At 44.3% G+C, this 16580-nt stretch overlaps 1 protein-coding gene across 3 annotated transcripts; it reads right to left on the minus strand.

Annotated features, from left to right (window-relative positions):
* Positions 1-6517: 6517 nt before the first annotated feature.
* On the minus strand, positions 6518-15338 carry LOC139178927 (HLA class II histocompatibility antigen, DO beta chain). 3 transcript variants are annotated; one of them, XM_070777798.1, is made up of 6 exons: positions 15165-15338; positions 9054-9320; positions 8327-8608; positions 7572-7682; positions 7291-7322; positions 6518-7133 (listed from the first exon to the last, which is right to left on the minus strand). In XM_070777798.1, the coding sequence occupies exons 1-6, from the start codon at positions 15253-15255 to the stop codon at positions 7104-7106; spliced, it is 813 nt and encodes a 270-aa protein (XP_070633899.1). In that variant the 5' UTR covers positions 15256-15338; the 3' UTR covers positions 6518-7103. The 3 variants fall into 3 exon arrangements, 2 of the variants coding, with proteins under 2 accessions (XP_070633899.1, XP_070633898.1); XM_070777797.1 differs by having other exon boundaries at positions 9054-9323; positions 15165-15336; XR_011563335.1 differs by lacking the exon at positions 6518-7133 and having other exon boundaries at positions 7572-7754; positions 9054-9323.
* Positions 15339-16580: the final 1242 nt, after the last annotated feature.

Raw genomic sequence — 16580 nt, forward strand, 5'->3', positions numbered from 1 at the left:
ACCATCTTTGGGCAACCAGTTGCGTTAATTTTGCCAATCGTATCTAGAGAACTCTTCTGTCATACCTTTCCTCTTTCAAATTACAAAGTGAAAGTGAAACGGGTATTCTCTTTTTCACTTTGCAGAAACTAATGAAGAAACTGAATTAGTAGATGTTTCCAAATTTGTAAAAATTGATATACACCCTAGAGGCCAGTTGTTATGAACAGCAATGGACAGGCTATGTACTACAGAATGGCCTGTGTTACTTTTACTAGAATAGATAACGGCTTCAATTTTTTATATGACTATCAAAAAGAGAAATGTGTTTCTTTTTCTAATCTCGTCTGTGTGCCTGAATTTTTTGACTTCCTACTCTCACTGAATCAACATTTATTGAGTAGCTCTGTTCTAGGCACCGGGAATCCATCAGTGGTGGGGAAGAAGAAAGAATTCCTTGTCTCCTGAAGCTCAGTTCTAGCAGGACTGCCTCCATTATACTCTGAAAAATTCGTGGGTTGAACTGGATCATCGCTACTGTCCCTTCTAGGTCTTAGAGCCTGTGATGAGGTGACATCTCGTGGTGACTGGGGAGCTGGTCAGTGCCCTGAGGTCACAGAACAGTCAGTTTGCCAAATGGACTTGCTTCTTGTTGACTCGAGTTATAATAAACCAGATTTGGGTTTGTATCTACAAGATCCTTTTATAGAATATTAAATTCAATGTGTCCTTCACCCAGATCTGTACCGATACAGCTGCAGACTTCCTCTGTAAGGTCGGTGACAGCAAGAATTAGGAACAGTGGCCTAAGGATGGAGGGAAGGATACAGGCCGTGAGGGGACAGAAACACAGGGCTTCTCTGGCTGGACTGGAAAGCACCTCATCACCTCTTTTCCCTTCCATGAATTTCCATGTCCCCCATTGGTCCATTCAGAGCCTTGCAGACAGAGGTAATACGAGAAAAAGGAGATGCGGAGGCTAGTGCGGAAATCCCCTTAGAAAATGTCAGATTTCCACGGGGATTCCCTCCATGAACTTGGAGAGTTCAGTTCAGTTCAGTCAGTCAGTCGTGTCTGACTCTTTGCGACCCCATAGACTGCAGCACACCAGGCCTCTCTGTCCATCACCAACTCCCGGAGTTCACTCAGACTCATGTCCATTGAGTCGGTGATGCCATCCAACCATCTTATCCTCTGTCATCCCCTTCTCCTCCTGCCTTCAATCTTTCCCAGCATCAGGGTCTTTTCCAGTGAGTCAGTTCTTCACATCAGATGGCCAAAGTATTGGAGTTTCAGCTTTAGCATCAGTCCTTCCAATGAATATGTAGGACTGATTTCCTTTAGGATGGACTAGTTGGATCTCCTTGCAGTCCAAGGGACTCTCAAGAGTCTTCTCCAACACCACAGTTCAAAAGCATCAATTCTTCGACGCTCAGCTTTCTTCACAGGCCAACTCTCACATCCATACATGACCACTGGAAAAACCATAGCCTTGACTAGACGGACCTTTGTTGGCAAAGTAACGCCTATGCTTTTTAATATGCTGTATAGGTTGGTCATAACTGTTCTTCTGAGGAGCAAGTGTCTTTTAATTTCATGGCGGCAGTCACCATCTGCAGTGATTTTGGAGCTCAGGAAAATAAAGTCTGACACTGTTTCCACTGTTTTCCCATCTATCTGCCATGAAGTGATGGGACCAGATGCCATGATCTTCATTTTCTAAATGTTGAGTTTTAAGCCAAATTTTTCACTCTACTCTTTCACTTTCATCAAGAGGCTCTTTAGTTCTGCCATTTTCTGCCATCTGCATATCTGAGGTTATTGATATTTCTCCCAGCAATCTTGATTCCAGCGTGTGCTTCTTCCAGCCTAGCGTTTCTCATGATGTACTCTGCATAGAAGTTAAATAAGCAGGGTGACAATATACAGCCTTGACGTACTCCTTTTCCTATTTGGAACCAGTCTGTTGTTCCATGTCCAGTTCTAACTGTTGTTTCCTGACCTGCATACAGATTTCTTAAGAGGCAGCTCAGGTAGTCTGGTATTTCCATCTCTTTAAGAATTTTCCAGAGTTTGTTGTAGTCCATACAGTCAAAGGCTTTTGCATAGTCAATAAAGCAGAAATAGATGTTTTTCTGGAACTCTCTTGCTTTTTCCATGATCCAACGGATGTTGACAATTTGATCTCTGGTTCCTTTGCCTTTTCTAAATCCAGCTTTAACATCTGGAAGTTCACAGTTCACATACTGTTGAAGCCTGGCTTGGAGAATTTTGAGCATTACTTTACTAGCATGTGAGATGAGTGCAAATGTGTGGTAGTTTGATCATTCTTTGGCATTGCCTTTCTTAGGGATTGGAATGAAAACTGACCTTCTCCAGTCCTGTGGCCACTGCTGAGTTTTCCAAATTTGCTGACATATTGAGTGCAGCACTTTCACAGCATCATCTTTCAGGATTTGAAATAGCTCAACTGGAATTCCATCACCTCCACTAGCTTTGTTCGTAGTGATGCTTCCTAAGGCCCACTTGACTTCGCATTCCAGGATGTCTGGCTCTAGGTCAGTGATCACACCATCGTGATTATCTGGGTTGTGAAAATCTTTTTTGTACAGTTCTTCTGTGTATTCTTGCCACCTCTTCTTAATATCTTCTGCTTCTGTTAGGTCCATATTATTTCTGTCCTTTATTCCCCATCTTTGCATGAAATGTTCCCTTGGTTTCTCTAATTTTCTTGAAGACATCTTTAATCCTTCCCATTCTGTTGTTTTCCTCTATTTCTTTGCACTGATCACTGAGGCAGGCTTTCTTATCTATCCTTGCTGTTCTTTGGAACTCTGCACTCAGATGGGTATATCTTTCCTTTTCTCCTTTGCCTTTCACTTCTCTTCTATTCACAGCTATTTGTAAGGCCTCCTAAGACAACCATTTGCCTTGTTGCATTTCTTGAACTTGGAGAAAACCAACTTAAATTCCACCGCGATCGCCACTGGCTGTAGGAGTACCACATCACATTTTCAGAGCAGCTACCCATGGTTGCCTAAGCAAAGCCAACTCGGGTTTAAGATGATTACATTGGAAATAAAAGCAAAAATAAACAAATGGGACCTAATTAAAATTAAAAGCTTCTGCACAACAAAGGAAACTATAAGCAAGGTGAAAAGACAGCCTTCAGAATGGGAGAAAATAATAGCAAATGAAGCAACTGACAAAGAACTAATCTCAAAAATATACAAGTAACTCCTACAGCTCAATTCCAGAAAAATAAACGACCCAATCAAAGAATGGCCCAAAGAACTAAACAGACATTTCTCCAAAGAAGACATACAGATGGCTAACAAACACATGAAGAGATGCTCAACATCACTCATTATCAGAGAAATGCAAATTAAAACCACAATGAGGTACCATCTCACGCCAGTCAGAATGGCTGCTATCCAAAAGTCTACAAGCAATAAATGCTGGAGAGGGTGTGGAGAAAAGGGAACCCTCTTACACTGTTAGTGGAAATGCAAACTAGTACAACCACTATGGAGAACAGTGTGGAGACTCCTTAAAAAACTGGAAATAGAACTGCATTATGACCCAGCAATCCCACTACTGGGCATACACACCGAGGAAACCAGAATTGAAAGAGACACGTGTACCCCAATGTTCATCGCAGCACTGTTTATAATAGTCAGGACATGGAAACAACCTAGATGTCCATCAGCAGACGAATGGATAAGAAAGCTATAGTACATATACACAATGGAGTATTACTCAGCTATTAAAAAGAATACATTTGAATCAGTTCTAATGAGGTGGATGAAACTGGAGCCAACTATACAGAGTGAAGTAAGCCAGAAAGAAAAACACCAATACAGTATACCAACGCACATATATGGAATTTAGAAAGATGGTAACAATAACCCTGTATGCAAGACAGCAAAAGAGACACAGATGTATAGAACAGTCTTTTGGACTCTGTGGGAGAGGAAAGAGGGTGGGATGATTTGGGAGAATGGCACTGAAACATGTATAATATCATATAAGAAATGAATCACCAGTCCAGGTTTGATGCAGGATATAGGATGCTTGAGGCTAGTGCACTGGGATGACCCAGAGGGATGGTACGGGGAGGGAGGTGGGAGGGGGGTTCAGGATGGGGAACATATCTACACCCGTGGCGGATTCATGTTGATGTATGACAAAACCAATACAATATTGTAAAGTAAAAAAATAAATAAATAAATAAACATCTTCGAGTAAAAAAAAAAAAGATGATTACATTTCTGAACTTTTCTCAACGGAAATTTTATTTGATGGTTAATCTAGCATTGTGACCATTTCCCTCACCTGGACGTGAAACCTAGCCTTCTTTCAGCTCATCCCTGGTTTGCCGAGGATGCTACGGTTGAGATTGTTCTGTCCCCAAAAGCCCACCCACATAAGACCTGTGACTGCCTCTCTCGCCTTATTACCTTCCCCTCCCAAGCACCCTGTGGAGCCCAATCCTAAGAGGTCACCGTTAAAATCCTTGAGTTTATGAGACTACAAACAATACTTTAACTTGGACACTAGTAAGTCAAGGGGAAGAATTCAACTTTGATCTTTTCTTTCCGCAGTACCATGTGGCAAACCACTCCTCAGCGAAGGGAAGCAGCTCTTTACAGAAGCAACAATGCATGTAAATGAAGACGGGATGATAGAATTAGCTCATCCCCTATCTACATTCAGTTCAGTCAGTTCAGTCTCTCCGTCGAGTCCGATTGTTTGCGACCCCATGGACTGCAGCACGCCAGGCCTCCCTGTCCATCACCAACTCCAGGAGCTTACTCATCTCTACATTTCCCAGGGAATTAATTGACCCAGGCAATGGTTACTAACTTCACGGAGACAAGCAGGGTGTGTCTCATGGTGAGGTCACAGCACCACCTATGGACGTTTCAGAGGAATGACATCTAAGTCTAATCCAACCTCTTCAAGCAGATGCTGATGTGCGAGACCTGCAGAGGACAGAGGGACATGGCAAACGGCACCGGCTGTCTCAGTCAGCAAATCCAGACTGCAGACAACTGTGTGGGCCAAGAGCTCAGGAACGCCACTGTGCTAATCATAGGAACAGAAAGGGATGGAGGAGAAACCTGTAAATGTGAATAAACATAAATGACAACACATTCGACTCAGTTCCAATAAGATGGGTGAACCTAGAGCTTATTATACAAAGTGAAGTAAGTCAGGAAGAGAAAGACAAATATCATATATCAACGTATATACATACGGAATCTAGAGCCATCCATTCTCGTGACACTGATGAAGCAACGCAGACGCAGACAGAGGACAGACACAGAGCGGGGAGGAGAGGGCGGGATGAGCTGAGGCAGCAGCGCTGGAGCATGCGCACTGCCGCGTGTGAAATTCGAGAGCCGGGGGACTTGCTGTATGACCCGTGACCTCGAATCAGGGCTCTGTGACCACCCAGAGAGCTGGGATGGGGAGGGGGGTGGGACGGAGGTTCACGCTGGAGGGGACATACCTATATTCGTGGCTGATTCATGCTGATGTATGGCAGAAACCAACACAATATTATAAAGCAATTATCTGGTTAAAAATAAAGAAATTTAAATTTTTAAAGAGACACCTAAGCTAGAGTGTCCAAAAATTTATACTTGAGTAAATAGACCACCAAGAAATTTTTTAAAGTAGTTGTTATAATGGTCCCGGAGAAGGCAATGGCACCCCACTCCAATACTCTTGCCTGGAAAATCCCCTGGACAGAGGAGCCTGGTAGGCTGCAGTCCATGGGGTCGCTAAGAGTTGGACACGACTGAGTGACTTCGCTTTCACTTTTCACTTTCATGCATTGGAGAAGGAAATGGAAACCCACTCCAGTGTTCTTGCCTAGAGAATCCCAGGGATGGGGGAGCCTGGTGGGCTGCCGTCTATGGGGTTGCACAGAGTCGGACACGACTGAAGTGACTTAGCAGTCAGTCAGTTATAATGGTCCAGATATGATTACTTTTTTTAATTTAATTTACTCTTTTAAAATATTTATTTATTTGTTTGTCTGCGATGGGTCTTAGCTGTGGTTCATAGGATCTTGTTCAATTGTGGTGTGCAAACTTAATTGCAGTATGTGGGATCTAGTTCCCTGACCAGGGCTTGAATCCAGGCCACCGCTGTGGGAGCAGAGTCTTAGCCACTGGACCACCAGGGATTACTTTTGCAAATTTTATTGAGTTATAGTGGATGTACAATATTGTGTTAATTTCTGCTGCACAGCCAAGTGATTCATTTGTATATATTCTTTTCCATTATTGTTTATCCCAGGATACTGAATATAGTTCCCTGTGCTAAAGAGTAAGACCTTTTTATTCCTCCGTCTTGTGTATAATAGTTGGCAAACGTATAATTCCCTTTGAGAAGAGGGAGGAGGAGCTTTGATTGGCCCTCAGCAGAGAGACTTCTGCAGCAGCTGGAAAAGTTCTACTTCTTGAACTGGGTATTGATTACAAGGGTTTTGTCTTAAGTCATGTATTAAATAACACATTTTACGTGGTTGTTGGTACCTCGGTTTTATTTTAAAGGAAAAAAAGACTTTAAAAATCAATGAAAACGGGACTTCTCCAGTGGTCCGGGGGGGATGATTCTTCACTCCCACTGCAGGGGGCACAGGTTTGATCCCTGGTCACAGCGCTTAAGATCCCGCAGGCCTCACAGTGCAGCCAAAAACAAACAAAAAACAATGAAAAGGGAGCAGTGACTATCTGAACACTTGTCTTCTGAAGACTTCGGGGCTGCGTTTGGAGGAGAGAAAGTTGAAGACCACGACTCAGAGGGCTAGGGCTGGACCACAGAAAAGTAAATCATCTGGGGCTGGAAGGAGCTAGGTCTTGGGGGAATTTCAGGGCACTGTCCTTGGGAATGAGGATGTGTGTAGACAAGGAGGAGGACAAAGGGCAGGAGGGTAAGAGATGCGTGATCTCAGAACACAGCACTCCAGAGTTAGTTCAGGACTCCTCCAAGATCTCACAGAATGAGACATCCTGAACATTGACCTCACAGCGTCCTTCACTTGGTCCAGGGCCACCTGATGAACCTTCAGGCTCCCAGGGAGAAGCATCAATGAGAACCTAGTGCGGCTGCTACGGTGGTGGAAGCACTGCTCTTGGGACCTGCAGGGAGAGCGATAAAGTCTCGTGAGGTCCCCACCCTCCTGGGCAAGGACTCAGCAGGCAGCGCACCCACCCAGAGCCACTTACATCTTATCCCTCCCTCTGCCAAAGGCTGGGTGATTGATCTGGGACCCAAAGACAAGGAAGGAGACATTACCTCATTGCCAGGCAACGGAGTCTCCACACGTCCTGGAATTAAAAAAAAGAAGGAAGAAATAGAATGCATCAATTAGGATCAAAAGTGATTATCCTGAGTGGTGGGAGGTGACCCCCAATGACTCCCTGGAATGTTTCTGGCTTCAGAAAAGATTATCCCAGTGATCCCTGAGAAGTATGGTCAGCCTTCCGCTGTCACACATCTTAGACGTTAGGAAAAGTGGAAAGTGGGGGAAGCTGGAGGCGGGGGTAGGTGGCAGGGTGCTCCTCAAAACTTATTACCTTTCCAGGCCCTGATGTGGACGACAATTCCCACCAGAAAGAAGACTAGCCCGACCAGGAAGGCTGCAGCTCCACTCAGGATCTTTCTCCAAGAATATTCAGACTGAGCTCCTAAGGGAAACAGGTCTCAAAGTTGGCCAAAAGCTCCCAATATTTGGTGCTCCTTCCTGAAACTCCATCCACCTGCAATGCAGAAGACCCCGGTTCAATCCCTGAGTCGGGAAAATTCCCTGGAGGAGGGCATGGTGACCCACTCCAGTAATCTTGCCTGGGAAATCCCATGGAAAGAGGAGCCTGGCTGCTACAGTCCGTGGGGTCCCAAAAGTCGAACATGACAGTGACTAACATTTTCTCCTGAAATCCCAGGGCCCATGCTGGACAGCAGTACAATGCTGTTCCGAGAAAGAATACATCTTTGGGTCCAAGTTTTGTACTCGTGGAGTTTCTGTTAACGATTCTGATGGCCAATAAGAATGCCCCCCTAAATCCCAAGGCCAAAGTACCAGAGGATGCACGTTCCCAAAGCCAGAAGTGAGTGACGAGGTGATTAGACCTCCTTATTTCTTGGAAGATCCAAGGATATCTATCTGCCATGATTTTTCTCCACCCCAGCCCAACGACCCCAATTTCTATGACTCCTTCAGGTCAGAGGGAGGAGCTAGTGCTGTGGCCAAGGTGAATAGGGAGGTAACACAGGCCCTGTCCAGAGTCAGATCGACCCCAGCTGGGTCCAGAAAGTACAAGCTGGTTCTCACTCCACTCCACAGAAACAGGGCTCAGCAAGCTGGGATGGTCAACGAGGCAGGTGTAGACCTCTCCAAGCTCAGGAGTCATGGCCAGCATCACCGTCATCTGAAAGGTCCAGTCTCCATTCCTGATGAGACCAGTGGACATGATCCCCTCTCTCTGTTCCTGCCCATTCCGGAACCAGGTGACCTTGATGTCTCCTGGGTAGAAACCTGTCACCAAGCAAAGCAGCAGATTGCGGTGCTGCAGGGCTGGGGTCTTCTCCGGATACACCGTCACCTCTGGTTGTACTAGGAGGGGAGAGAAAAAATGAGAGGTGGTGAAGGAAATCCACAAAGCCAACCCCGGAGTGCCTTTAGGGGCTGTCTCTGCCCTGAATCTCTTCCCCAGATCACCCACGTGGCAACCGGAAATGTGGGGAAAGCTCACCCCCAGGACTCAGACACTGAAAGTGTCAGTGTCCGCAAGGAGGATGTGGGCTTTATCAGACACACCCACAATTTTCCTTGTGTTCAGGAAGACACTAGCCCTCAAAGGCGCCGAGAACTGGTATCTGGGACCAAGACCACAGCGACCTGACCCCTGAGGACAGAGTCACAACTGGGGACAGGTCATATATAGTCTCCCCTGCACCTGACCCTGATGGATAGATATCCTGAAGCAGGAAACTGCCCAGGACAAGGAAGAAGAGCCACGCCCAGGCTCCCACCAAGGAGACCCCAACTCCCACCTCACCTCTCCTCCCCACGGTGAAGGGTGCACCCAGATAGTAGTTGCGTCTGCAGAGCATGTCCACAGAGGCTCTACTCCTGGCCAGTATATCCGGCCGGTTGTTCCACCGCTCGGCGTCCGGCTTCCCCAGCTCCGTCAAGGCCACAAACATCCCCAAGTCGCTGTCGAAACGTGCATACTCCTCCAGGTTGAAGATGAATCTGACCACAAACCGCACCTTTTCTGTCCCATTGGTGAAGTAACAGTCAGCCTTTGCCTGGGTCACAAAATCTTCTGGAAAAACAAAAAAAGACTATGAACTAGCCCCCATCTTTAGGAAACCCATACCTGGTATATTACTATGGACCATATGGATTGGAGAGGAGGGCTTTGACCTCAGTAAATCTGACAAAGTAGCCTCTGCTCCTCTGGGCCCCACCCTGGTTCCTCTTAGCAAACAGACATCCATTCTTTAAAAAAGAAGTGGTACGCATATACAATGGAATATTCAGTTCAGTTCAGTTCAGTCGCTCAGTCTGTCCGACTCTTTGCAACCCTATGAACCACAGCACGCCAGGCCTCTCTGTCCATCACTAACTGCCAGAGTCCACCCAAACTCATGTCCATTGAGTCGGTGATGCCATCCATTTCATCCTCTGTCATCCCCTTCTCCTCCTGCCCTCAATCTTTCCCAGCATCAGGGTCTTTACAAATGAGTCAACTCTTCACATGAGGTGGCCAAAGTAATGGAGTTTCAGCTTCAGCATCAGTCCTTCCAATGAACACCCAGGACTGATCTCCTTTAGGATGGACTGGTTGGATCTCCTTGCAGTCCAAGGGACTCTCAAGAGTCTTCTCCAACACCACAGTTCAAAAGCATCAAGTCTTCGGCACTCAGCTTTCTTCACAGTCCAACTCTCACATCCATACATGACCACTGGAAAAACCATAGCCTTGGCTAGATGGACCTTTGTGGACAAAGTAATGTCTCTGATTTTTAATATGCTGTCTAGGTTGGTCATAACTTTCCTTTCAAGGAGTAAGCGTCTTTTAATTTCATGGCTGCAATCACCATCTGCAGTGATTTTGGAGCCCCAAAAAATAAAGTCTGACACTGTTTCCACTGTTTCCACTGTTTCCCCATCTATTTCCCATGAAGTGATGGGACCAGATGCCATGATCTTAGTTTTCTGAATGTTGAGCTTTCAGCCAACTTTTCACTCTCCTCTTTCACTTTCATTAAGAGGCTCTTTAGTTCTTCTTCACTTTCTGCCATAAGGGTGGTATCATCTGCATATCTGAGGTTATTGATATTTCTCCCGGCAGTCTTGATTCCAGCTTGTGCTTCCTCCAGCCCAGCGTTTCTCATGATATGTTCTGCATATAAGTTAAATAAACAGGGTGACAACGTACAGCCTTGATGTACTCCTTTTCCTATTTGGAACCAGTCTGTTGTTCCATGTCCAGTTCTAACTGTTGCTTCCTGACCTGCATACAGGTTTCTCAAGAGGCAGATCAAGTGGTCTGGTATTTCCATCTCCTTCCGAATTTTCCACAGTTTATTGTGATCTACACAGTCAAAGACTTTGGCATAGTCAATAAAGCAGAAATAGATGTTTTTCTGAAACTCTCTTGCTTTTTTGATGATCCAGCGGATGTTAGCAATTTGATCTGTGGTTTCTCTGCGTTTTCTAAAACCAGCTTGAACATCTGGAAGATTACTCAGCCATAAAAAAGAACAAAATAACGCCATTTGCAGTAACATGGATGGACCTAGAGATTATCATGTTAAGTGAAGTAAGTCAAAGGCAAATATCATATGGTATTGTTTAAATGTGGAATCAAAAAAAAAGGGGGGGTACAAATGAACTTACCTGCACAACAGAAATAGAGTACAGATATAGAAAACAAACTCATGGTCGCCAGGGGTAAGAAGGGGAGGGATAAATTGGGAGATCAGGAATGAGATATATATACCACTGTATATAAAATAGCTAACAGCAAGGACCTGCTGTACAGCATGCAGAACTCTACTCAGTCCTCTGTAATGGCCTATATGGGGGAAAAGATAATGAAAAGAGTGGATGTATGTATATGTATAACCGATTCACTTTGCTGTTCACCTGAAACTAACACAACATTACAGATTAACTATTGCTATTGCTAAGTCACTTCAGTCGTGTCCGACTCTGTGTGACCCCATAGAAGGCAGCCCACCAGGCTCCCCCGTCCCTGGGATTCTCCAGGCAAGAACACTGGAGTGGGTTGCCATTAACTATACTCCAATAAATTTTTTTAAAAAAGAACACCCTTTCTTCTTTGAAAGAAGCCTGAGGTGCAGCCTATCAGGCCAGCCAAATAGGAGACATGTCACCCAAAGAAGCAAGTCAAAATGAGTCCAGAGACACGAACATTCATTCAACAAATATACAATCATTTGTCCAGTATGTATAGACTGTTTGTGTTTTGCCAGAAAGTGCTAAGTGTCTCCAGCCCAGGCTTGCAGAAGCCCAGACTTTTAATTCTCCTTATTATCAAGTCAAAACCAACCATCCCTGTACGGAATAGTTCAATTTTCTTGCCATTAGCAGGATCATTCTGTATATTCCTTCTGGAGTAAAATGAAAGGAAGATGGGGGTGGGGTTAAAAAAAAATGCAGAGCAAATTCACAGTAGTAGAAATTTCCCTTCTACTTTCCACTCATATGGGTTTTCTCAAGAATTTTCTCCTGTACCTTTTCCTGTGCACGATTACTCAGAGACCTCATCCCCTCTGTTGGCTCTAATAAGGTAATGACCTCATTACCTCTATCAACTTTGGGCAAAATAATATTAATTCCTGGTTTGAATATGCCTTTATCATCATCATCACCATCACTGGCCCTATATGTACAGTTCTAGTGGTTGTAATAACATGGTGATAAGGAATATAAGCTTAACTTAAACCTTCTCTGGAGCCTTTAATATTAAGCACTTCCACTGAAGAGTGAATTAAAAAATCCAAATCCAGCGATTCCCTAGTGGCTCAGTGGTTTAAAAAAAAAAAAAAATCCGCCTGCCAATGCAGGAGACACGAGTTCGATCCCTGATCCAGGAAGATGCCACCCACCGCGAAGCAACCAAGCCCGTGGGCCACAACAACTGAGCCTGTGCTCGAGCGCCCGGGAGTCACAACTACTGCAGCTGCATGCCCCGGGGCCCGTGCTCGGCAGTAAGAGGAGCCACTGCCGAGAGCAGCCCACGCACAGCAACTCGAGAGTACCCCCCTGCTTGTCCCAGCTGGAGAAGGGCCCACGCAGCAATGAAGACCAAGCACTGTAAAGTAATTAAATAAATTTTTAAGAATTATTTTTAAAACTCCAAATCAAAAACAAAATCTAAATCCTTCAATATTCTGTGATAAACCATAATGGAAAAGAATATAAGACAGTATGTACATATTTATATATATATACACATATAACTGAGTCCCTTTGCCATACAGCAGTAATTAACACAACATGTAATTCAACCGTACTTCAATAAAAATAAATTTAAAGTAAATAAGTAAAAAAATAAAAATCAAACTCATTCTCCATTATGATTTTCTACTCTCAAAGTATGTTCCTAGTATTGGTAGTGATTAGTTTGAGCTCTATATTAACTTTCATACACTGTACCTCATTTCTAAATGGCTCATGTTCTCCAAAACAGTTTTAATTTTCCAAAGTTATTTAATCAATCTTCATAGGTGAGGAAAAGTGTGACTGTTTACTATGGTAAATTCATATGTTGAAATCCCAAATCCCAAGGGTGATGGAATTAGTTGGTGGTATCAGGGGAGGTACCTCAGTTGGGAGCGTGGGCTCCTGGTGAATGGGATTAGCACCCCTAGGGAAGAGGCTCCAGAGAGCGCACCAGCCCCTTCCACCACGTCAGGACACAGAGAAGGCACCAGCTCCGAACCAAGATGACAGCCTTTCCCAGGACACAACCAGGCTGGAGTCTTGATCTTGGACTCCTCAGCCTCCAGAACTTTGAGAAATAAATGTCTGTTGTTTATAAGCCACCCAATCTGTGGTATTTGTCATAGCAGTCCAAACAGACTAAGATAATGATAGCTGTCTTAAACTTGAAAATATGGGTAATTTTAAGACAGAAACTGGTACCTGGCCGTGGGCTAGGTCTCAGTTGACTGGAGTTTTAGTTCTGCATATACTGGTGTCACATAGAAACAGACACTTCCACTTCCTGACCTGCTTCCCCATCAATAAAGACGGGGCTTCAGTTCACACACATCACCACCAAGGTAGAACTCAAGAGCATTTGGGTCAAGTAAGAAAAGAAGCAGAATGTGAGAAAGCAGATGTGCTGCACGTGTACAGTGGAATATTACTCAGCCACAGAAAGGAACAAAATGGGGTCATTTGTAGAGATGCGGATGGACCTAGAGACTGTCATACAGAGTGAAGCAAGTCAGAAAGAGAAAAACAAATATCAAATATTGATGCATGTCTGTGGAATCGAGAAAAAATGGCATAAATGACCTTATTTGCAAAGCAGAAATAAAGACACAGACGTAGAGAACAAACGTGTGGATAAGTGGGGAATGGGAGGTGGGGCGGAGGGATGAAACTGAGAGATTGGGATTGATGTATATACACTATTGATACTTTGTATAAAACAGAAAACTAAAGAGAACCTACTTTAGAGCACAGGGAACTCGACTCAGGGCTCTGCGGGGACCTAACTGGGAAGGAAATCCAAAAAAGAGGGGATACATGTGTGTGTATAGCTGATCCACCTTGCTCTACAGTAGAAACGGACACAATAGTGTAAACCAACTACACACCAATAAAAATTAATTTTAAAAATAAAACTTTTTTAAAAAGCAGAATGTAATTCAACACATGATGACATTTACTAATATTTTAAATACACACAAAAAACTGCTACATCTTTTCTAAAGCCACCCTGATACTTAGTTGGAATGGAAGGGAGGGAGTGAGGATAAAGAGAAGGGAGTGATGACAAGGCGCTGTGAGCTCGCTGGGAGAGAGAACTCCACTCTGTGCACTTAAGAACAACGCAAAAGGACTTTCAGATGGGTTGGTAGCACAAATTAACTGGGGACGATCTCCCTGAAGAAACGGCATTTCGGCTGAGATGTGAAGGGTGATCCTGACCTCAGATGCAGACCTGCCTTCATGTCTAAGCGCAGAGGAACTGCTGGGCTGAGTGTCAGGAGGCCAACATCCTTCCTGGGTCAGCCAGACTGATCTCAAACTCAGATGAGTCTCTAATCTCCAGTTCCCTCTTTCATCTTACAGTCTAAATTAGAAAAATAATTATTTTTCAGCCAGATCTGTGTCAGAGTTTAGGTCTTACTGATTGTGTGTGTGTGTGTTGTTGCTGTTTTTGTTTAATAGAAATTATAAGCTCAGAGAGGTTTCTGTTCTCCAAGAACAATGATCTCCTCACACCCACCCTCCCCACCCCTAGGGTTTTGTTCCTCTTTTGTGTTTAACGAGACTGACGTTCAAAGGGGTTCTGTTTTTAGAATGCTGTGTCCTGTTTTCTTCTGATAAATATGTTTTTGGAATGTACTGTCACTTCACGCTTGCGTAGCTTAACTTCTCAGCTAGACAGATACCAGTAAGCGTATGTACCTGGCAACCTGAGGACGGGCATCACACATTCAATTTCTCCTGTTTGTCCAATCGCTCGGTACAATCTGACCATGTTACAGAGGCTTAAAAATGTCCAATGAAGCAGTCAAGTCCATATGTGCATAAAGAAGCAGTCACAAATAGAAGCAGTCACAATCTTCAAACTCCTGGCTGAAGGACAGTGGCTATGTTCAGCCTGCCTCAATTTTTCCCAGTTCTCCAGATGGCCATCAGTACCATAAGGACCCTGAGCAAGCAGTATGTTTCCCTTTTGTTGAATCAGCGGCTCTGAGACAGGAAGTCCCTTTCCCCGCCGGTCCATTTCATGTGGTAAAGCGGGAGGGAAAGCTTTTCTGTGAGAAAAAAGAAGATTCTCTGAAGCCAGATCTGCTTCCTGTCTGGACTGGAGCCTGGACCTGTAGGGAAAGGCCTCTCTCCCCCGTGTCAATGTGTGCCTTACACCTGAAAGAAATCACTATGTTCTTACCTGGAGAATCTCTGCCTTGAGTCACAGAAGCATCCAGCCTGAGAGCCGTGGATAAGAAGGCCACCACCCAGGGAACCCAGCTAGGACTCATTCTGGAAGAAAACCAACAAGACAGGAAAATCTTCACCTCTTTAGAACAGGGCTTGGCCACACACACTCAGTCAAATATTCATGCAGAGCAGAGATGTCTTTCTGTCTACCCCGGGATTGGAAACTCCTCATCCAGATAACCAATCAAGCTAGAGGAGCTTAGTGTCATTAGGTGCTGGGTAGGATGCCTTCATAAAGCCATGTGATACCACTCCAGAATTTTTCACCTGCAGAATTACTGACTGCAGTTCAGGTCCTTGGAAACCAGACTAGGAGAAAAAAGAAAACTACTCTACAGGGTATGTGGGCTCAGAAGGACAAGGCAGATTGTTCACCGTGGATCTTTGTCATCCAGCACGGTCCCTGGCCTGCTGTGGCCAGTAGATCTCCATGATGATGCGGTGACTGACACTGCCAACAGAGAACATCTAAATGGAGACGACAGCGGACAGCATTCCGAGGCACGGGCCTTATGAGGACTCAGGGGAAGGGCTATTGGGGAAAAAATGGAAGAGACTGAGAATTATCTGGAGAGGAGGATTTCCTATAAACCAGGAGAGGGAGGAAAAAACAAACACGGAGAGAAGCTTCTCGAAAGAATAAAATGCTGCAAAAAAATGTTTAAAAGGATAAAAAGAGAGAGTGTGGATATGTGGATATGATTCACTTTGCTGTACAGCAGTAATTAACACAACATTGTAAATCAACTATACTCCAATAAAAATTTAAAAATATGAAAAGAGTTTGGTGTATATCTGGGAGACAATAGCTCTCGTGGATTTATATTTATAATAACTTGGTGAAATCTAACATTTCTAACATTTAACATTTAGTGAATCTAAATGTTAAACTTCTTAAGCTAATAAAGGTAGATTTGAAACAATCTTTAAAGAGGATAAAAGGGAAAAAAAGCATTATTATGTTTTATAATTAATGGAGCACCAGTAGCTTTCAGTGGAACAGAGTATTAAAAGAAGAGGAAATATTTTAAAAAGGCAAAGAGTGAATTAAAATGAGAAAATGAAGGCAGTAGATGTACCAGGACTTCAGGAATTTTGGAAGTTGACGTATGTGCACTGTGTTATTTGTTCAGTCGCTCAGTTCTGTCCAACTCTTTGCAACCCCATGGACTGCAGCATGCCAGGCTTCCCTGTCCTTCACCATCTCCTGGAGCTTGCTCACACTTATGTCCATTGAGTCAGTGATGCCATCCAACCATCTCATCCTCTGTCGTCCCCTTCTCCTCCCGCCTTCAATCTTCCCCAGCGTCAGGGTATTTTCCAAAGAGTCAGTTCTCTGCATCAAGTGGCCAAAGTATTCGAGCTT

Source organism: Bos indicus, chromosome 23 (assembly GCF_029378745.1).
Source record: "Bos indicus isolate NIAB-ARS_2022 breed Sahiwal x Tharparkar chromosome 23, NIAB-ARS_B.indTharparkar_mat_pri_1.0, whole genome shotgun sequence".
Taxonomy (NCBI): domain Eukaryota; kingdom Metazoa; phylum Chordata; class Mammalia; order Artiodactyla; family Bovidae; genus Bos; species Bos indicus.